This window comes from Neopsephotus bourkii, unplaced genomic scaffold (genome assembly GCF_033783945.1).
Source record: "Neopsephotus bourkii isolate Nb327-2 ecotype Australia unplaced genomic scaffold, CSIRO-AGI_Nbou_v1 NB_1060, whole genome shotgun sequence".
Taxonomy (NCBI): domain Eukaryota; kingdom Metazoa; phylum Chordata; class Aves; order Psittaciformes; family Psittacidae; genus Neopsephotus; species Neopsephotus bourkii.
This window is the reverse complement of record NW_026901548.1, coordinates 2752338-2776023: the sequence shown is the minus strand read 5'-3', so window position 1 is coordinate 2776023 and position 23686 is coordinate 2752338. Positions and strand designations below refer to the sequence as shown.

General features: G+C 39.6%; 2 protein-coding genes across 7 annotated transcripts in view; both read right to left on the bottom strand.

The window, feature by feature from the left end:
* Positions 1 to 23686, bottom strand: part of BHLHE23 (basic helix-loop-helix family member e23) — a 191369-nt gene that overhangs the window by 87526 nt on the left and 80157 nt on the right. The window lies entirely within an intron of this gene.
* Positions 1 to 23686, bottom strand: part of DIDO1 (death inducer-obliterator 1) — a 50903-nt gene that overhangs the window by 21211 nt on the left and 6006 nt on the right. For 2 of the 6 annotated variants that reach the window (XM_061361538.1, XM_061361539.1), the window contains exons 2-8: positions 17364 to 17550; positions 15594 to 15795; positions 13429 to 13539; positions 12199 to 13099; positions 11590 to 11908; positions 8455 to 8667; positions 7801 to 8026 (exon numbers count right to left, since the gene is read on the bottom strand). In XM_061361538.1, coding sequence (XP_061217522.1) covers positions 7801 to 8026; positions 8455 to 8667; positions 11590 to 11908; positions 12199 to 13099; positions 13429 to 13539; positions 15594 to 15795; positions 17364 to 17528 — 2137 coding nt within the window. In that variant the 5' untranslated portion in view covers positions 17529 to 17550. Of the gene's footprint in view, positions 1 to 7800; positions 8027 to 8454; positions 8668 to 11589; positions 11909 to 12198; positions 13100 to 13428; positions 13540 to 15475; positions 15796 to 17363; positions 17551 to 23686 lie in introns of those variants that run through there. The other 4 variants (XM_061361540.1, XM_061361542.1, XM_061361541.1 and 1 more) reach the window with 3 other exon arrangements.

Below are 23686 nucleotides of genomic sequence, written 5' to 3'. Positions count from 1 at the left end.
GGGCAGTGCAGGCCGACGGCTGCATTGTCTTGTCCAGCTTGAGCAGAACTGGCCAAGTGGGGCCCAAGGGAGCAGGACGTTGGCAGCCCCACGCTTTAGAAGATGCTGCCTTGCACATCGGTGAGTCTTCAGCAGCTACTGTTCACGCTCTTCTGTCACTAAAATAGAGTGTTTTAGGGGAAAAACAACACAAAAAAAACCCCAAACCCACCAAAACCAAGCGCCCAAAATTAAAACTAAACCAAAACTACAGTTTCAAACTCATGCACAGCACACAAGTTTGTGTGGCACCAACAGCGAGAAAGCTGGCAGTTAACATTTTTCTGTTAAATACAGAATTCTGTAAAATGCCACAATAAAACAGGACAGTACAGCTACCTGTGATCTGCCTCCAAGTGGATCATTTACTACACTTTAAAAGGATTTTTGTGTCTTAAATAGTAATAAAAGTCAAATTAGAAGGAAAATTCCCACTAGTACAGCTTTGCAGCTGTTGGAAAAGCGAGCCCACCCGTTAGCAGATCTCTTTTCAACAGCCCATGTAAAGGCTGCACCAAAGAGTAATTCTGTGTTTTGAGAGCCAGTCTCTTAAGCCAGGCACCAGCACTGGCCTCTATGATAGCTCAAACATGCAACAGGAATGCAGGTGGGAAACAACAGCCAGAACTATGACCTATTTAGGAATTCCCCCAAACCCCAGCCAGCAGTCTGAGTGTCTCTCAACAACAGGCCTGTGCAGCAGCACTGTGAAGTCCCGCACCCGTTGGTGCTCAGATGCCGGTGCCTGCCCCATCCATCTCCCCGTGCCGTCGCTCCAGCATGCCACAGCTGTCCAGATGGAATGGCAGGAGAGGGCAGCCTGTGTTGGCACATATCACAGCGGAGGAGGACAGGCTCTTGGCTCAGGGAAGATGAAGTATCTTGTCCCTATATGCCAATACCTGAGAACTGCATTTTTCCCTTTGTGAAACTGTTAGGATGGGCAGGATTTTTCAATTAAAACCAGTGGTGTTCCCACAGCTTCCCTCTGCCTATGTCACACATGGATTGTCCAATGCATTTGTGGTACGATCTCCTTCTGCACCACTTGTGATACAGATAATCACAACAGAGCAGAATTTACTCCAACCCCTGCACCCCAATGCAATGGCTGATACTGAACTTTAATCCAGGGGTGCTTCTGAAGTGAAACCTTTTGAGGCATTATCCAAGTTAAAAAACTGAACAGAACACATGGGTGAGCTGGTGCTTTACAGGTCAGCTATAAAGCACTTTACAACGGGAGGTTACTTACCCGTTAGGAGATGTTCCTCAAGAGCAGCCTTTCAGTCACCCATGGGATGCATGCCTGACACCTCTGCCTCAGACACTGTCGGAGAGTCAGTCCTGATCCCGTCAGGTGCCACTGAAGCACCCTCTTGTGGCACTGAGCGCTCAGTGCCGAGGGCTGTGGAGGTGAGGTGTAGTTTGTAACCGCTTCGCTTCCATGGCCTGCTCGCTTCAAACTCTGCCACATTTTCTTATCCCTCAGACACCTTAGCGTTAGTCCTAATAATTCACTCTCCTGGTGTTAGTTTTCACTGTTACCTGCCTACAGAACCACGTGTCTGCTTCTCTCAACACCAAACCAGGCTTCATTACCTGGTGTTTCACGCCCTGCTGCTTTTCTTCTAAAGCCTCAATCAGTGTTCATCTGCACCACAATGAGAAGGTGGTAACGAAGCTGCCTGTGTGCCAAGCCTTTACCTTCAGACACACAAGAAAGTAAACCTGTCTTTAAAGCTAATCCATTCAGGAAACTCCAAAACAAGGACCTTTTTACAGTGATTTGTCTGCATTCAAGCCAAGCTGTAGCTATGCTGACAAAGATCTGCAGCTTAGATATGCAAAGCTGTTTGGTTTATAGGAAATGACTGTGATTTATCTGATCTGCATCTTCACAACTACACCACTCTGGAGTGAGACAGGGGCACTATCTGCTACAAAAAAAAACCAAACGGCTCCTTATTTTCCAGGCTGTTCATGGATAGTATCATCACTCCTTGCAGGGCCAGGCCATCTTCAGGTTCCAATTCAGTACAGCTCAGACACAGTGAACCATCAGCACCAAAATCAGCTACAAAACTTGACCCAAAAGTGCAAGTGATCACCTCAAAAAAAACCCTTTTGTTTGGGACTAGCAGGTAAAGTTTTTCACTGGCTATAGTCAAGTGAGCAAGTTCAAAGAACTAAATATTAGTAAAAGAATGCAAAACAGCAACAGAGGGTGGTGAGGTTCTTTTAATCAAACTTTCATCACTTTCAATGTTGATGACAAGAGATACACCACCCTTATATTTATAGTGCAGTCATAAGTTGTACCAGGTTTCTGCCCCCCAGCCCTTCCCCTCAGCAGTGGCTTCTTAACACTGAAGCCAAGCACCCATTAAGGCAAGAGGGCTGGCTTTCTGTTGTCCAAGGCCATGGGGGTACTAGAGGCAAAAAAACAGGCTACAAGCCAGCAGCAGGGACCATCCTTCCTAACTTAAGAGACACGGCAGGGATCTTCATGCGGCTGCCCACCGCAGGGCAGATGTGACATACCTTGCAGAGCAGAGAAGGGAAGCTCCAGGAGTTCACAGGCAGGAGATGACAATCACTCCCCAAGGATCTCACTGCTCCTTTTAACTGGCTGGCTCCCAGGGGATGCTGGCAGGCCAGCGGTGGCTGCTGGAGCCTCACTCCACAGCCAGGGTTTGATCCTGTACCAGCCCACGTGCCAGCACAGCCCCTACTTGCTCTCATGATGCAAGCTGAGCACCAGAGCTGTGGTACACCGGCCACTCCCGTACTATGGTCCTTCCAAAGCCAGAAGATCTCCAGTATGGATTCGTTGGAAGTTCTGGCAGACTCATCTTAGGTGGATCATTACTGGGTCTGTCAGCAGCCTTCCAGAAAAACCCTCTAGTTACAAACCATTAAGGCTAAACCTGCATCTACAGCAGCCATGTGGCTCGGAAAATGGCCAGGAACATAAAGAAAGTAATTATTTTCCTTCCCCTGATAACTCGTCAATACTTACTGTCTCTTAGTATGGGTCTATGTTGCAGAATCTAGCATTGAGCAAAGACACCTTAGCTTTCAAGGAGTTAATTCAGATGCCAGAAGTAGTTGAGGTGCAAGAGCATGGCTTGGCACCTGCTAGTTTTTCCTACAAGGAAGCACTCCTACCAAAACAATTGCATTGAGTTTAAGTACAATCAGTCCTTGCAGACAAACATACTCATGACTTCAGAACAGCTCCTCAGTTTAACATAGAATCCTTATTTAATAGTTAAGCTAAACCAACAGCAGTATATACATATACACTGCACTCCACTGAAAAGTCACAACTCAAGCTGGTACAGTCTTGCCTGAAGAAGAGCATTACATCTGCACCAGCCTGTGTGCAAAGTATTTATTGCTTCCTGCATCAGTTTTCCCTCCTAATTCTTCTGTCCTGAGTGTGCTACATTTCCCACCTGCCCTCTTTATAGCAATCTATGGTTTTTTTCTTTCCTTTGTACTCTTATTATGGAAAGAAAGCAAATAATACCTATATTATGTATGCTATAATCCCAGGGTTTTGATATGCACATCACATTTTCTGATGATGGGCTCCCAATATCATTATTCCCTTTATGAAGTCTCCACGTTTTGTTAGAAGTGTGTAGGAAAAAAGCAGTCCAAATGCCCTCTGTATTCACTTTATGAATAGCTCTTGGGAGCAGAAATGTTTAGCGGCAGAAGAAATGAAGACGACTGAAAGGGGATAATAAAAGGAAATTTGTATCACCAGAGGCAGGGCTCCTCAAACCTGGGCTCCCACTTCCAGGAGGTGGCAGCATTGTCTCTCTGTAATTCACTACTGGGAAGCAGAATTAGGTACCACGACCATTATGCAGAGTAGTATCAAGTAAGATGTTACAGTAAGTAACTCACACTATGTGCCTGACTATAGTTAACAGAATTTTCTTTATCTGACAAAGAAATGCTTTTTACCCAGAAGCTGTACTACAAACCCAACACATTTACTGCTTTTATCTAGAAACCCTCTTCACTCTCCTGCGCACTTACTGTTACCAATAGATGCAGTTAAGATGCTTCAGGAGCTTTAGCACTTGAGTAAGTTATCAGTTTGTGTATTTCTTCTACGTCTAACAAGTCAGCTGAACTTCAAAGACTTGAAGCACTGACCATTATTTAGCATATTTATTTGTAGTTTAAAAACGGGGATCCTGCAAATGCTTATCTTCCCTCCTTTTGGATTAGTTTTCTATTTTAGAACTGCTGACATGTTTGCTGCTGGCTTCTGTTTGACAGATAAATATACAGAAGAAAGTCCCTTCCAAGTGTTTCTCTATCAAACAAGGTCTGAGTTCGGTGCTTCAGACACTGATACTGCTGACAAACCATTTGCATCAGCAAACTTCATGTCTGAAGTGTTCCTTTATCCTCTTTTTACAGGGCAGCAATGACTACAATGGACGAATCCTGTTACAAATACAGTATGTGATATTAAATAGTGTAAAACTTTATACTTAAAGTTCCCAGCAGAGTCAAACAGGCAGTGATGCAAACTGCTTCTGCACTTCCTTCTGGAAAAAAACAGGCTTATATTATGTTGTTTAAAGTCTGTCCTCCTTCAGTATAATTAAAAATCAGGCTTCCTATTACCATACAATGTATGTTTGTCTGCTAATAAAACTGAAATGTTCATGAATCATTTTGGATGGTGCTTCCCCACAAACACCTACATGATCTTACTCGATAAACTGAAATCTGTTTTGCTTTGTCCTGAATTCTGCATCTCCTCTGATATGACCCAAATACGGTAACACTAGCACACATCACAAACTCAGCATTCCTACCACAACTTGAATCCTAAATCTCAACAACCCATATATGTATCAATTTGGAAGCTAGGATGACTTTTGAAATTCAATATAAAAGTTGAGCACTACATATTGAATAAATACTCATTTTCCTAATGAACTTAGAAGCGACACTTCTGAAAGGGAATGTAGCACCTGATTTCCTCATATAAGTGTAGCTCAAATACTGCCTGCAACTTTAGAAGTACTTGTACTTAATGTTCACTATTACTTCTACTTAATATTCACTAAGTTCAAAGTATTTTTCACTCCAGTTACTAAACAAATAGGATTATTTTCACTGTGAACACCAAGTGTCATTAAACAGCCTCCAGATTTTGGTGTACAAAGTCACTTCCAGGTACAGCCCTAACTCATTCCCCGGAACATGCTGGAGAAAGGGGCTTGGTGGCAAGGTTTAGATGCAAATATACTATATGCCCCTATCATCCAGTACCTCTATAATAACAGCTTGTTTTCTTCTTGCTAATACTCAGTAAAACTACTGTCATATGTAACAATAACAAAGTCTTGTATCTGACAAGTCCAGAGTAAATGTATAAAGCAAATCCATGTCTGACCAGCAGAAAAAGCATTAGAGAGATGAGCTCTAATAATCGTGTTAAGTTTCCTCAATTCCTAAGTCACAAATCAGGAGCTGCAGGACTTAGCTTGAAGCTACTGGGAGAACCTGGGAGGTATTTGCAGTATTGTGTATGGAAGAATCCCTCCTCTAGGTGGCCCCTTAAGTCCAAACATTAGACACCCAGACGTTTGAACCAGTCACCTTGCACTTCTTTCATCAGTGATGTACACAAATGCACGTTTCTAAGCAGTGAGTCACTTTGTTCTAAGATTAGTGTCTGAAACAGATTATATGTTTTGTGAAGCGAGATGACTCTCACGAATTTCTGTAACGCCATAACCTCTCTGCTTTGAGCAGCATTTAGAGTTGTTAAATAGTCTTGTAGAATACTCCTAAAGACGATGCAATGGCAGCTTCTCAGGAAGGTAACAGCTCAAACCCATCCATCAAAAAGCAGGACAGTTTTCTTCATAAAGACAAAAACAATTTACCTGGGAATTCAGTAATGGCACAGAGTCCCCATATTAGTAAAACTTACCTTGTAACAGCAAGCTGAAGATCTTCCTTGCACTTCATATGAGAGCTCTTCATCGCACAAACTAGGTTGTTTTCTAGTCACAATTTAAGTCTAACATGGTTCTGAACCAATTAAACAATGTAGCTACAGCAATCTAATTTTCTACTCAAATTGGTTAAATCTGTAAAACCTCCAGTGTGGTGAAACTTAAGAACAACCTCCTTTAAACACAACTGAACTCCCTACTTCAAAACCTCTATATTCCTGTCTCCTACAGATGACAGCAAGGACATTTTTAGTGATATGGTTATAAGGACACTTGTGATTATACTGAGATAAAGTGTCGTAAGCATATAATGTGTAAAATCAGCCCTTATAGTTTCATTTTCATTTTTCTCACCTACTTTTAGTTACATTTTAAATACTACTGTTTCAGCTAAAAAAACTACAGTTCCTCTAGAATAAGCTTAAAAAAAAAGGAAGTTTATCAAAATACATCTCAGGAGTTCACTATAAAAAAGGCACAGGGCCCAAGTAACAAAACACAATGAACATTTGCAGGGAAAAACTATAATCGTTAAAACATCTGATGTGGGTAAATACAATTAAAATATACCTAGAGTATCTACTATGTGCTATAAAAATAAACAGCAATTTAGGGTAGCAGGTGTTCCCTCAGTGTTTAAAGTTATATCTAAAAAAACCTCATCTTCAAGGTAACTTATGAACTTATCAGTTACTTTCCATACAGTGTTTCCATACAGTGTTTGACAACCAGATTTCTGAAAATAAAATGTAAATGGGCTAATTTATGGTAAAAGCTGTGAGAACTGAACTTCTGAATTCATTAGTCTTCACGTGAGTAAAAATCAGACACTTGTTCATGTGTTTTGTAACTGTGAAATGTAAGATTCCATCTGAAGTTCCACCACTGCATTATAAAACTACTTAGCTGGAGTCAATGAAAAAATGTCATTAGCAGAAAGACTTGTTGAGGCTACAAAGTAGGAGTTACTTACCTTCGTGTGAGCTACAAAGATGCTATTCAAAACCTGCAAAAATATGCAAGGCGGCATCTCTGCCTAATATCCACTCAAGATGTGTTCTTGTGTGTGTGGATAATGTGTGAGGTATGAACATATAAATATAAAAGGGAAAAAGGAGAAAACATACAGTACTGCCTCCCCCCAAACTTAAAAGTAAAAATGGTCCTTAAATCATTTCATGTAAGGAAGAAAAGGAGCAGGAAGAACTTGGATATAACTTCACAGTTAAAAGCTGTTTGCAGAAGTGTAAAGTATCGTTGGATACCATGATGAAGATTTCATTCTTGGCATCAGCACTGAAAATGCAAGACCTGAGATACCCAAATAATTACAAAAATACAATCCATATAGTACAGTCAACTGCTGATTCACGGTGCACATTGTGCAACCCTTCTGTCAAACACAGAAAATGTATCAATACTTACCTCTTCTACATTAGAAACAGTTATTATCTTTATGGGAAAAAAATAAAGCTTAATCATGTAGTTTTCCTCCAGGAATCAGTTGGGCAGATTGACAGGCTCTTAATCATACAACTGGCGTATGATACAAATGAAACCTCTAAAAGTGTTTCCCACTCGTGTGTATCTCTGGGTGCAGAATCTTTGAAGGTGGAGAAAAGTAGAGTTTGGTGCCATACATTAAGAAAAAAAACCCAACCCCAAATCCTAAATTTCCTAGTCTTGCAGAGCCAAGAATGGATGGGCATTCAAAGAAAATGCAAATGATTACTCAGGAATATCCCTATGCGATACATACATTTGAACAACAGTGAAGATGAAATGGCAGCAGTCCTTTCAGGCTTTACAGCATTGTAATTATGATCGCTTGCCCAGGACGGTGTGCTGTTTTCTACTGCTGGCTCTTTAGCAACAGGTTGAGTGTTTGCCTCAGTCTTGGCAGCTGTCAAAACAGTCTTCTTCATATTCACCTCTCTCTTCTCAGGAAATGGTCTCTTTTGGTTTGAAAGAGGTTTAATACCTGCCTGTACGATTGAGTGAGGCTTAGTTAGTAATAATCGTCAGGTGCATTTTACAAACAAGCAGAGATATAGTTACATATATATACATAGATTTCTTTTATAGTGAACTCCTGTAAATACACTTGAAATATACACTAACTACAGGGAAAGGCAATAGTAAGACACCACCTCAAAAGAACAGTACTATCAGTATGGTGGGGGGGAGGTGGTGGTATCTGTTTGCAGAAATACTGCCCATTCTATAGCATTTTCAAAAGGGAAAAGAGAAGGCTTTAATCTTTTTCTTTCCCAAAGCATATACACAATGCAGTCACATTAGCTCACAATTGACAGTAATTTTGAATTAACTAAAATTCTTCAAAAGAACCACAAACCTGTGCTGCCATCTAGAAGGCTCATGCAAGAAACACAGATCAGGAATACAAGCTTACCTGCAGCTGAGATTTTGGCATGCCAGGTTTGTCGGGTTTCGGTTTGATCTTCTCTTTAGGTTTTGGTTTGGCATCTTTGCCAGAACTTAAAAACTTCATGGTGGCTGCAGCATGTTTGAGAATGCAGTCATTGCTGCAATACACAGAATCAGGCTGAGCCAAATTAAAACAGCCAGGACCAATGCACTTGGATGCACCAGGAGCGTCAATTACCTATGGATTGAAATGGAGTGAGTTCAAACTTCAAAGAGGAAGTGACAGAAGCATACCTTTGTAGCATTAAGAAACATTTACATGGCGTATGTGCAGACCACAGCTACGACTGTGACTTGCACAACTGCCAGTGTGAAAGCAACTTTCATTCATGGTGCAACAGAAACAACACATACAAATGTAAGAACTTCCCTCCCATAACACTGTTTTCAGAATGTGTTGTTTTCAAGTGGTGGGTCTGCCAGCAGCGATCCAAGGGAGGCTCATTTCCTATGTTTTCAGATGCCATAATCACACACATTCTTTTTTCCGATCCTCTGTATCATGTGATAAATCTCTTTAATAATGCAGAGCTGCTTTCTCAAGAGCAAGGTTTCTAAAACACATGTTCTTGCATAACACCATCAGCCACTGCCCTCAACCATGCACACTTTCAAAAGGAAGGACTCAGCTATTCAGGTGTACAAATAATTCTTGCTCTGGAGGTTTTAGGTTTACTAGTTTTCATTTCAGAAGTCCCCAACCTACACGAATACAACCATTCTCCCAATTTGCCATAGCCTAAACTTCTTACACATGGAGCAGTTTGCATATGCAATCTGTATTCCCTTCTGCTGCACAATTACTCTCCATTTATGCTGATGTGTACATACTAAACGCTTCCTCTCCAGATGTTAAATGTGGAAAATAGCACATTCCGTGAAAACAAGAGTACATTAGGTCAAAGTATAGAAATATTTGATAGCTCTTTAGGCTCCACTATATCACCTCCACGTATTATGCCTGTAGTCTCACTCTTCTAGATTACTCCTAAAAATGTTATACAACTGACCTAACAATCAGCACTACCATAGTTCTAACACAGCCCCTCCCCATCAATAAACTGCAATGTGTAATTACCAAAAGGAAGGTTTTCAGGAATATTTCCAGTAAAATTTTGTATAATTTGATAACTTTTCCCCTATCAAAAGTTATTAAAACAGCATTATCTGCTGCAGCCTGATAAAACCTCAGTTTAGGAGTTTTCCCTCGAAAAATTAAGCTTATGCTTTAGAGTACTCTTCCATCATGTACACACTGAACTGTGAAGTACAAGAAGTATCAACCCATGTTACCTAAAAAGCACCTCAAACTTCAGGTTAACTGAGCTGTCATTTCTAATTCAGGGCATTTTCTCAAATGATGACAAGATCTGCAGTGCTGATGTCTGCACTCTTACAATTTCTAGTTTTAATCACAACCCAGACCTCTGCACAGCACCAAAAGGGAGTCCTTCTCAAAGTGCTTAGAACAGTGGTGCAAGAAAACAGGTAAAGTGAATAATGAGACTGTTCAGTCACTGTTAATGATTTCCGCATATTAACATATGAAATGAGTTTTTTGCCTAAAATGGGCAGGGAATTCTCCAGAGGGAGAGCAGTGCTTGCTTATCCAAGCCATGGAGGGATCTTAACTGAGGTATGAGGGATAACACAGGCTAAAAAATGAACAGATTTGACTGTTCAGTTCCCTCAAGACATGGTACCCCATGGCAAACACCAGTACAGCAGTTCCATTCCATTTCCAAATGCCAAAAAAACCACCTAAAATATAAGCAGTTCTTCCAAAAGAGGCAATAAGTTGATAATAATACGGTTTTTCTTTCACTAAATGAGAGATGCTTAACACATTCAAGTAACTTGTTTGCATGCTAATACCAGAGAGTAATTGGTGATACCCAGAAGCTGAACTTAATGCTAAGACCACCAGTGAAATGTAGTCCAAAACAAGAGAACTGGACTTGCAATGTTTTTGTGTGCAAAGTAGTCCAAATGTATCTGAAAACATTTGAGAGAAAAATACTGTTTTCTGCACACAGTAAAATAGTAAACACATACATTAAGGTCAAACTTCTCATCTATACATTATCCCCACTATGCTAATACAAACAGCTCTGCTATTTAAATTGACTAAAAGTGTTCCATAAACATTTTGTAGAAAATGTACTAAAACAAAAAGATTCCTCCAGAGATGCTTACTCACACTTGTCATACTTATTCTAAGGATGATTTCAACGTTTCAAGAACATGTGTGAAAGAATAAATTCATATAGAAAAAAATACAGAGATAGCTGTAGCATTCTAACAGCAATGACATTAAACATGATCTTAAAGGCACAGTGAGAAAAGGAAAATGTTCAAGACTTGGCATTACTACAGTAGTTTAGGCACTACTAAGATGACCACCATAGCATGACGTTTTTACGTCTGCGTACATTGAGCTGAAGAAGCTCAATGAAGTATTTTTTTGCCTGGATTTTGAACTGGGCATGGAACAAGATTTTGTATTTCTACTTAATGCTGGAATTTGCAGTAATTCAAAATACACAGTTTCACGTTAAAAAGGCTGTATAGAACAATTTTCTATGTACTAATAACTTGAAGAAGCAGCACCAAGACAGAAGTCATAACTTCAGAGACTAACTGGATGTATAGAGAAAGTACAGCTGGAATTAACTCCAACAGACACTTGTCAGTGTTAAGTTTCACTACCATTGAAAACATCAAAAATTGATTATTTTAAGTATAATGTGTGTGTATATATATATATATGTAGTGTAATTCAGTCCATAATTCTAGTATTTTTCTTAAAAGGTTGCCTTATTTTTTGACTTCCAAAACAGTATTTAGGAAAGGCAGACTTGCACAAAGCACTTCCTTATGCCTACATTAAACTTTTAAACCCCCCCCAGATCAAAATAACATTTTTAGTTTTAGTTCCTGACCTGACAGAACTATGGATAACCAGTAATGTTTAGTGAGTTGTTCAGCTTCATATTTAGTTTTATAAAAAGCCCAAGCCAGATTTACAGCCATATAAGTAAGCCATTGTCTCAATGTACTCAGTGAGGCATGGAAAGTAAGAAACTATTAAAATACTTACAGGTTGAAAGATCTTTAGTTTTTTCTTCCCACTTGGATTTGCAGCTTTTTCAATCCTACCCTTAATTCCTTGGTCCTCAACAGATTTTTGCTCAATTGTTCCTATGCTTGTGAATTCTGTGCCATCCACATTTACTTGCCCAGCGTTAGCTTCCTGCTGGTCCATTTCTGAAACAGGCTCATCCTGTCCCTGTAGAATGGTGCAGTTCGGACAGATGTAGTCCTCCCCATTCCTTTCCAACAACCGCCCTCGAGCCTCAGAAATACCCACGCAGTCACCATGAAACCATTCCTCACATCTATCACAACAAATCATAAACCTGGAAATGAAATAAACAAAAGTAAAACATTATGAAAAGACAATTAAAGCTCAACAGGTATTTCAAGCAGTAGATCTTTTAAGTACCCCATACAGTAGAGTATACTGCTCTGCCTCACTTCTATATTCATTCCTCCCCTCTTTAAAATACTAAATAAACTACCCCCAAAACTTCAAACAAACCCAAAAGCTCATTTACTTACACTCAAAAAGTGAGCATTTGGTTTCATTTTTCATCAAAGAAAAATTCCAACTACTTGCTCTGTGGTCTTACTTGAAACCTTTGCCTACCTGTTGTTGTGAGGCTGACGACAAATACAATACAGCGCATTCGGGTCATAAATCTCGGACTCAGGTTTGCTTTTGGGCAGTTCCTCAGGTTCTTCATCTGCGTTCCCTTTTGCAGCAATGGCAGGCTTTGCCTCCTTCTGAAGCTCAAGATTTTCAGTGTCTTCTTCAGACACAACCACCTGACTTGCAATCTCAGTGCTGTCTACAGTTTCAGGTTCTTCTTTGACAGGCAACTCAGGCTCAGCTTCCTTTTCAGGCTGGACATCACCAGTTTCTGTAGGATTCTGTTCTGCATTTCTTTTCCCAAAGTGCTTCTGTATATCCTTTATTGTCAGCTGCACAGGTTTCTGTTCAACACGTTTCTTTCTTAGTCGATTCTGTAGTTCCTTTAGTGTTAAACCATCGCTATCACTATCAGAAGTATCATCTTCCTCTTCTTCCTCCTCCTCCTCCTCTTCTTCTTTTGTATGTCTCATTTTAGAGTCTTTCTGATCCTTACTGCTCCTAAGGCCAAGCCTCCGAGTTAAAGGTTTTGCATCTGGAGTGCTCTCTACACTATCTTCTGAAGCAGTTTCGGCATCTGTAGCTGGACAGGATACTGCTTCACTTGAATCCTCTAGAATAGTAGGAATAGTCCTCCTTCCTCGGCGTCGTACTGTGGTAAGAAATTCTTCCACTCTTTCTGTTCTTTTTGGTTGCCGTCCACTTCTCCTGAGGTTTAAGCCTTGCTGTTGCTGGGGCTGTTGCTCACTGGAGTCCATATCTGTATCTCCTACACCTTCTCGCTTAGCAATTGTGGTCCTTCGAAACCCCCAGGTTTTCCTGAACTCTTTACTTGTAGGCTTGATAGATTTTTGTTCCTCCTCATTGCTTTGCTCACCTTTTTCATCCACAACTGATGCTAAACACAAATGAACAGGTATTAAACTGGTGGTGAAGAAAGACGTTATTTCTTAAGGAGTTTTTTTCAACATAGTATGTTTTCTTTGTGGTAATGTATCTTTTTATCTCATTCTATGTCGCTGGAAACAGATAAAATGCTTTATAGTCAATGTAATGCGACAGCAGCAATTAAGTACCTCACTGCATACTGTGCCAACATAACCCAGCTGTTACAAATGCTTCTGTTACTTAAAAATACACGTATATTCACACATATATATATATATATATGCACACCATAGACAAATAAGCACATTTTCTGCTCAATCTAAAAGGAATAAGTCTTACCAGGAGAACTGTTTTCCATGTTGTCAGTATTAGATTCAGGTTCTAATGACACTGGCTGTGAACGTACAGCTTGTTCCATAGTATGGTCACCACTGTCCACACCCTGAAACGCTGGAAAAAAAAACATAAGGTTCAAAATTCAGATTCAAAAATACTCATAGCTTAAGTAATTATTACATATTCTGATGTAATCTATGTATTGTTATTGTAACAAATAATTACCTCGAATTTCAAGCCACTAATAGTCACTGAATAGCAACAAAAAGTTGACTGAATCCCTTCAAAGTACTTAGTTGAATATATGGGTCTGGACACTATACTGACACATTTTATTAAATAGCCTTAGGACTCCTGAGATCTCTGATATTTTCTAATACTTCTCAATGGTATGAATCGCTTCCCTGGAGTTTGTCTGGGGAAAAACATCCAGCAGTTCCACTCCTCACGTGGACACAGGAATCACATAAGCAGTAGTGTGAAAGAGCAAAGAACAGAACAAGCAGTCATCGAAACAGACAGTACAGGCAGCGTTACTGCTTTAAGGGGAGGATGGCATTTGATACCAGTAATATTTTCTGCTGATTACTTACAGGAGGTGAGAAACAAGGTAGAAACACCCATCAGTTTAAAGGAACTGCTGTTTAGGGAATGCAGAGTTAGCCAAAGAATAAGTGAGGTTTTGGATTTTAAACAAAATGTAAAAACCAGAGAAATCCTCCAATCTTCTGTGGTAAAATAAACCAAGTCTTTACCCTAATAGTTTAGCTGCTATTTTTCAGTTGTTTCGGAAACACTGGTGGGTATTCAGGATAAGGCAACACGCTTTCCCTTCGTTATTTCTCTAGCAAGGTTTATTTGGATAGAAAAAATTATATAGACAAGCACTTAGAAACATTCTCAAACATAAAAGCTTGTGTAGAATGAAATCTGAGAAAGGCTGCTCCTTGCCATGGTTATTTACGAAAAGGTTTTCAGCCTGTGTGAGCTACGTGAATGACCAATGAGCCGTACAGGAAAAAGAAAGAAACTGTGCTGACAATCAGGAACCTTTTTTTTTTTTCTCTCAAGTCTTTCCCAGTGTACCAGAAGACTCTCTTATTTGAGAGGAGCAAATAACAGGAAGAAATACAAGATCTGAGGCTGCATTCTGAGTAATTCAGGAATAACATGACCATGGATTGAAGTTTGCATTACATCATGGTGCACTGCTTTAAATTGCATGCCATATAAATACTCTCCTCAGTGACTGCAGAAACTATATTTTGCAGTCATTGCAATTACATTGCTCATGTGAAACTATACTATGCAGTAGTAAGTATACCCTGAACTGGGTAAACAGAAACAGCACTTTAAGAACAACAAGAAACCTCCCTCAGCTCTCCCCAAAGAGTGTTTTTGGAGTAGTTACATGAGTATTCCTGGCTCAAGAACTGCACAGGATAGCCAAAAGGCAACATTAACAACTGCACATATTACACCTACAGGTTTTCACAGATACCCTTTAGTAAGCTTTTCCCAATCTTGTGGTGTGCACTGGTGATAAATGCCTCTTTATTGTACATACTGCAACAGTTGCTTTATTGTTCTGCCTTATCCAACACCATCTCTCTGTAGTGCAATTCCTCTGCTTTCTAGCACTATATTTAACAATGCTACAGTAGAAATGTTAACTTGTCAGTGCTACAGAAACATCAACATTCATGCAAATAGGTTAAAAAAAATAACACTTAAGTTGTAACTTAAAAGTCATTTCAGTGAGATACTGTAAATGTTGCTGTACAAGCAGCAAACTCCAGAACATCCATTTAATAGTAACTTACTATTTTTAGCATAACATCCAGAATAAAAAGTTAATTTTAAGCCTCTAGGACACAGGTCAAAAGCTGAAACTGCTTCAATCCAGTGGGAAATTTCATTACGTTCCCCTGTAAAACACATCACTAAGTACAGTTTTTTTATAAACACGACTAAAATTATATTCATATCAGAAAAAGGCTGCAACAGAAGGGAATAAGCCAAAATAATTCAAAATTACATTTTTGTTTACCTTGGAAGATGAAGAAATGTTAAAAGCTACAAGAAGAGGTATCCAAATCCTGAGATTTAAATTCCAGATAAAAAGTAAAGAATTAAGAAGCCTCTTCAATGTCCTCTATATGCTTTACCTGACACAGCATTAGAGGTTTGAATGGTTTCTCCCTGCAGAGCTGAACGAAAAGGAGAGCCAGAGGAGGGCAGCAAAGGATCAGAATCATTCAGCATTATCCCTCCAGCACATGCTGAATTCCCCGATGCTGAGGTGCCAGACAGAGTCGCTGAGCTGTCAGCAGGACCAAATCCTAGAAATTCTCCTTTTCCTGCTGGCTCCTGGGGGGTGGAAAGGAAACAAAATCAGGCACTGATGTATTTATGAACTGACCTTGCTATTTTCTACATAAATTTGGAATTGCTTTGCCTCTATCACTTGCTCTGTCACCTTCTTGAGAGTTTTCTACTTTCCAAAAGACACAGAAACTGGAACAAAAAGTCGAAGTAAACCCTCACCAGCTGAGACCTCTGAAATAAATACCAAATATGACTGTACTCTCATCAATTTGATTAGATCCCGTTAGGCTTCCAGAACAGCAACAAACCATAATCAACAAGTCTATCCATTTACAGTTTAAAAGCATTCAAAGAGTGAAATTTAGTAGTGTGCAATGAAACTGCAGAAATGCTTTTAAACCCTATCAGCATGCTCAAGGTTACAGTAGGGAAGATTTACCAGTTTGTACTAAAGACATCTGCAGAAGACACCTGCAGCTTTGAGGATTTAAATCCAAGTGACTACTTGGTGATTTTGTAATAAAAGTACTAAAAATTTATAGTTGAGCTTCAGAATTAAGAAGAATATTCCTTATTACTGTTCTTTTAACAAGTAAGGTTTGCAATATAAAACATTTCAGAAGCTTTATTTCAAGGACAGCAGATTCTATCAGTAACAATAAAGCTTCCCAAAAACCAACCCTTGGGAACCATCTCAAAATCACACAGAATTCCTTTAAAGCACCTGAACAAGAGCAAATGGATAGTCCAGGGGTCCCAACTGATGTGCAGAATGGCAATGGAACATCAACACTGACTGCCTGTTTCCAAGCAGGTGAGCTTGGATAATGGGTAGGATTTAACCCAACGTAGTCTACCTAACTTCAAGAACAGTGGAAAAGAATCTGGGAGGAAAAGGAGGACCAGATGGACAGGATAGAAAATGTTACTTTTGAACTGGCCTATAAAATACTAGTGAGAACAAAAAAGCAATACTGGACAGAGTCTGCATGTTGTGTTCTGCCATTAAAAGATGCAGAACTGCCACAGAAAGTGCAGCGAACAACGGAAACATCAGTAACTTTCAAAGGAGTAAAAACTGGGAGAGTTTAAGTACAGATTAGATAATCCTTCACAGACATGCCAATACACATTCTTTTCTTTTTAAAGGACACTTTTTTTTCCCCTCTCCAAATCTCCCAAGTCCCCAGCTCTTAACGCATCTTTGTTGTTTAGGAATACTTTTTATTTCCTAAGGAATCATTGTCTCTAGGTGTTCACCAATGCCATGCCACTGTTCCAGAAATAAAGAGAGGGGAAAAGACAAATCCCTCCCAGATCTGATTTCCATCAGTGGACCACTTTATTATTTCATGAACAGTGTATCTCAGAATTTGCATGACTGTGGCAAAGAAGAATTAAGAAAAACATCATGGATCTGTAGCTAGATCCACATCAGGAGTTCCTTCCCATGGACCTTCTCTATAGGGGATTATGTACACTATCAACATTCTTTCCCTCAGCCAACTGTTCCCACTCTAGAGAGAGAAGGAAACAAGCAACAAAAAGAAAGCAACAGAATAAACTACTTTTAAAAGACTCTGGTGCTGTTATATCATGGCACGGAATACCTGCTCTAATAAATATTTTGCTTCATTGTCTGGATCAGTGATTCTATCCAGGGAATCAGTCACTGATGGCTGAAGACAGTCTGAGTTTAAAGTGTCTTCTTCCACGCTGCTGTTCTGCAATAACCTCTCAATCTCCCTGTTCAGAATCTCCAACTGATCACACATCACGCAATTTTAAGTGATAGGCCTATGGGAAGAGGGAAAGTCAGCTAAGAACTTCTTGTTCAGTTCTAATATTAAACTATGAAACAAACTCTAAAACAGGCAAAACAAAGTGCATCCTATGAGTAACGTATCCAGTAACATTTGAAAGGAAGAACTGTCCAAAGGATTGCCTTCACAGTGCACAATTATGTATTGGTGCATTCAAGGTCTTGTGTTCAATGTGCTCTTTACAATTACATTCGAGCTGCAGAGCTGATACCACTAAAGAATTCCCAACGCGGAATTGGGATCCTCCTCTCTTCTCAGGAGACGTTCTGGCTCGTTGAACGCAATCCTTTATATAACGGTACTCATACCCCACCCAGTGGCAAAGCTGCACAGTGCAGTGTACAGCTCTGATTCAACATGAAACAGCATTTTTAACACAAGTAGTAACTGAAACCCGAGAGATTCTATGCAAGAATCATGCTGGTTTGCATTAGCAGATGTTATCTCATTATTATTACCTATAGAAAAGACTTTAATAGAACTACAATTTGAAAATAATCAAATTTGAGAGGTATAAAAATTCAGTACACCTAAAACACAATTACAATCCCCTACATTTGCTGTAACACTCTTGGTTGTTCCTTATTATTCCTCCCCCATTTGGTCCAAATTATTTTTCTTTGCTAAAATCAGAGGAAGATTCAAGCTTATTTTACATAAATCTGCTTTTACAAAACCTCATTTTAATACACTTAAATGACTAAAAGCTGAAAAATCAAATATTGCCAACATATGAAAGTATAAAGCCTTAACTCAATTATAATTTGCACTTCAAATGCTCTAACTGCATACAAAAATATTTACTGCAACATAAGGCAACTTTGGAAGTCTCCAAATATCTGATCCTCTTCCAAACTCAGTATGATTTTTTGCTCATTTTGTTCTCAAGTTCACTGTTCAACTGCAGTTGAGATTCTGACAGAAACCTAAGCTAAAGCAGCAAACTGTGGTTATCTTGTTTTAAACGAGCTGAAAACCCTTTGTGATGAAGTTAATCTTATACCTTCTAATACAGTAATCACATTTCTGAAACTGCAAGTTCAGAAACTGAAAACCATTCTAGTTTCCCTAATGGACAATTACCACCAGCATCACCCTGCCTTTCTGCCACATCTCTTTTAGAAAGGATATTATATACCTCTGAAAAATGATGCAAGGTTCTCTATAAATGACAGTAGATAAAAGCAAAATAATATTAAACATATATAATGTTGCTTATAAAAAACCCCAGGGTTTGATTTGGTTAACAACCTCTGTGATAAGCAATTGCCACAGTGAAAATGCATAAGCTCTTAAGAGCAACTATTAAGGAAGTTAGAAACATAAATCAAGAGTTTCTTACATGAAAAAAATCCCTTCTCCCCTTAGAAATAAAGCAAGCCTTTCCAGTACAAACCCTAGTTTAATTTAAATGGTTACAGAAGACAGGCAGCAGGCCCCCATTAAACAGAGGATTCACAGTACTTATTAAATCCATGTTTATGAACTACAAAGAACAAAATACAGCCCTGACACTACCTGAGCTACTACTGTCCTGTGCTCAGTTACATGGCCTATGCCACATTCATCACACACAGCTCCAACACAGTCATCAGGCTCCTTAGCAAACACTCAGTTTATGAACTCACCAGAAAATGAACCCGCCAAAGGATAAAAATAATGATCATTAGAACAAGCATAAAAACATTCAAGAACAGGGATGGAGAACATGATCTCCCCAGGTAGGCTGAGCTGGTGTAGCACCATGCTGCCATCTCACTCACTACATGCACACCATCATCCATGTAGCATGTACCCATCAAATCTCAGTCAACAGGATTTCAACTGCCCCCTGAAGTCAAGGTTCTGTTTTAATCTTACAAACTGTAATAATGGGAGCATTCCAGTGAAACAGAACAGTCACTTATCAGAAGTGGAGCATAAAGCTGCTGCACTGTATCTTCAGACAGAATATTCAGCCAAGAGAACATTCCGGGTTTCCCTCCCTCCCTCCCCACTGTTTTGCAGATAAAATGTTCCAGTTTTCTCAGAACAAGTTCTGTACTTGAATTCATTCTGGACCTACAGTACAGAAGCAGCTGAAGAATCAAAGTATCCTACTCAGGAAAAAAGTATCACAAACTTTTAATTCCAACACGGTCAACTATTCTCAAGCAACGAGAAACCCAAAATCCCAGGGCTGCCCACTCTCTAAGATGACAGGGGCCACCACCCACATCAAATATCCCTGTAAACCTCTGTGGTGTTAAGTAAATATGCCTTGAAGAAATCCCAGAGGAGCTCTCAGCAGATAATTTAACACGAGACAGAAAAGATATTCCCAAATTCCAAATCCTGCTACTGCTATGCCACTTGTTCACAATCACACATTAAAAATCTTGTTAAACATCAACCACAAAAAGCTTGTAATCTCACCCCATTTTTCTTTATCCCTTTCCCATTCAGGCAAAATCTGAAGAAAAGCATACTGCTACCTACTGCCATCTCTGCAAGCCAACAGCTCATACAAATCTCAGGCAAAAGAGCGATTATCCATGCCAGTAACACAGGGCTGAGAGGTGTTAACTGCAGGACATGCAGCTTTAGAGACACCTGGATCTGCTGATGCTGACTTCATTAAGTCCTTTTTAAGACACCTCAATATAACATCTTAAGCTGATGATGACAGAGAAAAGCTTTTAAAGAACATCAGTATTTCCCACTCTTCTTGTGTTTATATTTTTAGACAAAGGCCAATTCAACAAGTTACCAACAAATATACATTCAGGCAGTGTCTCCACTGTTATTTTTTCTCTCATTTCCCTTATAAGGTAGTAAGACATTCAGTGGCTCCACTGACTGCAGAAAGACTTTGTCTTTTCTAGTACTTACTATTTTAACTGCATTAAGAATTCCTGCCTCAGTTAACTGGGAAGACTTCACTCTAAAAAAGGATCTTGAAAGACAGCTTAGTAATAAAACCTTTTAACATGAACTAAAAAAAAAAAAAAAACACCAAAAACCCCAAAGAAATAATTTCACCTTTATCTGAGGACTGAGATAATCTGTCAGAATTGAGGGTAAATTTCTCTGTTTCTGCTTAACCAGCAGTTATATTTAGCTTTTTGAGGATCCTATATGAAAGACCAATGATCTTTATCCTGTCATGAATGTTAATTCTCATTGTCAACAGCTTCATGATGAAACACGCTGCGCCTCATTCCATGTTCTTGGATGTCAGCACTCTTCAAGACTCAGTCAGTTTGCTGCAATCTGCACAAGTGCTGGTATCTCATTATTCAGAGGTTACACAAGCACCTTGCAAGAATACTTTAGTCCAAGTATTAATATCTGGCACCTATCAGTTCTCTTATTCCCTACTCATCCTAAGAACTCTACAGAAGAATGCCTTATTGAAGCTCAAGTCAATGTTGTAGGTACATTTTGGAAATCCAATGGCCACTGCCCAACAACAGGACAGAAATCAAGACCACTATGGCAAGCATAAGGTTATGCCAACTAGGGTTATAATGAGAGAACCAAACACAGGTTGCACTTGAAAAGAAATTCAAAGTGTAAGAGTCTTACACCTTCTACCTTTCAAAAGCAGGTCTCATACATCAGTTACCAGTTTCATCTCCACGTCCTGACGCAGCCAATGTCAGTATTGAATAGACTAGCTTAAGTTCGTGTTACTTGTAACTGGCCTCTAGGTATAAGTCCTTTGAGTTTCTTCAGAATTAAAAGACTTGATGTGCAACGTATTTGGCTAGAGCCAAATTATCCAGGACAGGTTTCCTAAATATCAAAGAAACTGCAGGATGTTATAAACACGACAGAAAGCATCCTTTCCAGAATGCTGTAACAGTGATTCCAATCACAGCCGACACTGTTTGCACATTTAAGTCCCTGTAAAAGATGAACTGGGCTTGGCCAGTGTTAAAAAATTCCTAATAAGCAAGTATGTTAATATCACATGGAAAAAGAAATACTTAGAACTCATACAAGGCCATAATTCCTGATGCAAATAAAAAAATTTTGATATGGCTTAGTTGATGCCATTCCCGCTCAGAAGACTGATCCCATTGAAAATTACTTTGCATCCCTATTTATCAAAGATGACATCTGGGAAACCTGCACTTTCGACAGAGCAGCGGCAAAACTAATCCCTTGCATCAACAAGCATTACAAAAGCAGCCCAAATGAAGCCAGTAGGGCAAAACCTATTTTGTACATAAATGAGCAGTTCCATTCAGACATGGACAAAAGGTGCAACCCACTGGCCCCCAAGGACAGCAGGAAGCAGGTTCTGCACTAGAACTGGAAAAGCCCTGTATAGCCGAGGCTGCAGCGCAGCTCCTCCATCTGTTCATCTCTGACAGATGCAAGAGCAACTGACTTACGTGAGAAGCGAGAGAATAATGAGATGAGCAGGTACAACTAGCATACTTTTATTTTCATATATAACATATCTACTGTTTACTGATTTCAGTATCTTCCTTCTGAAAGAAGGAAAACACCCTTCAGAAAGTTGTGAAATGGAAATGCTGTGACAAGAGAGAATGAGAGAGGCCACAGTTGTATTCCTCAAGTATAGGTAAGGGGAGATGCAAGAAAATATTTGTGATCCTTAACTCCTCCCCTGCACCTCAAATAATTTACTCTCTCACTACTTGACTGCTATAGGCAAGCCACAGTTCAAAGTCAGGAGTCCAAGCATCCCTGATAAATGCAAAGATTTTATATCAGAAGCTGCTTACATCTGAAAGATCATGTTAAAAATAGAATCTGCATAAAATCAAAGTATTTCAATGCTTACAGTTAGACCTACAATAGAAAAATGCTACAAGAACTGTACTACTGGTCTGTATGCAACTGCTCTGCTGACGATCATTAAATAGACATTAGTTCCAAGATTATAAACAAATCCACCATCTCATATACCCACAACACTAACAACTTACAAGTGGCAGTTAATTCCTTCCTATTCAGAGTAAGTACATGATTGCCATTTAAAAACTTCACACATTAAAAAGCCTTGAAATTCACATGAAATAGATTCAGTAATACATAATTCAGTAATACCACCACATTCCTCAGAAATGAGCCATCCCAATTTAAGGAATGTGCACTCTTCTTCAATACTGCATAAAGCAGTTACAATTTCAGGCAAATATTAACAGTGCTACAGAGCCAAATTAGGACAAAGCATCACGAGGATCTAGTTTGAAGGTAGCTTTTAGTATCAGAATAGCATTTCACCCCCAGATGCACGATATTAATTTGTCAGGGATATCACCACTGACATCTACAGCAGAGTCTCACATTCCATCCTTTCACTCAGACCTGCTGCTTCCCTCACCTTCCCCCATCTCTTTACAAAGACAGGTTCTAGCACTTGTAAAACCTTATTTTTCTGCGTTCAGTGGTACCCCATCTAAGCTCCTACCAAAAGTAACGGAAAAAAAATGACTGAAGTGGCATGGGAGATAAGGCTCCCTCTGGATAGATATGGCTGCACCAGACAACAGAGAATCTGCATCCTCTGAAGATGGTAGAGATAAATGCCTGATGGCACCCATATTGCAATAGTCTCCAATGCAAGGGAAAAGCTCTTCAGGGACACCTTAGCACACAAACATGATCAGATCTCCCAGGGGAATGCTGGGGGCATTAATTCAGAGGCTTCTGTATCCCTTTTGAGCCCCCCCCCCCCCAATCTCCACGGCATTTTACCAAGGAATCTTTGAATGTACTGCAAGACCCTGTGGTGTCGTGATGTGGTTTCACAAGGAACTCAGTAATGTGCGTCACTACCACCCTTCTACCAACAGACATCCCTGGAAACCCAGATTGACCATTTCAATGATGTTTTGTGGTTTGCAGTCTTTCCGATTTTAAATGCAGCTGCTTTTTTATTTGGCGTTGAAAACTTACTTCAAATGTCCAGTAAATGGTGCAAAACACTTGTCTTGGTATTGGAGAACCTATTAAGTGCACATTTACGATACCAAGTACCACCAATACGCAGGGCTGACGCCAATCAGCTACTGAGATTTAAAATGCAGCCATCAATCACTCTTTTTATTTCCAGAGATACAGAAACAAGTGTTCAATTCTCCTCCAGATTT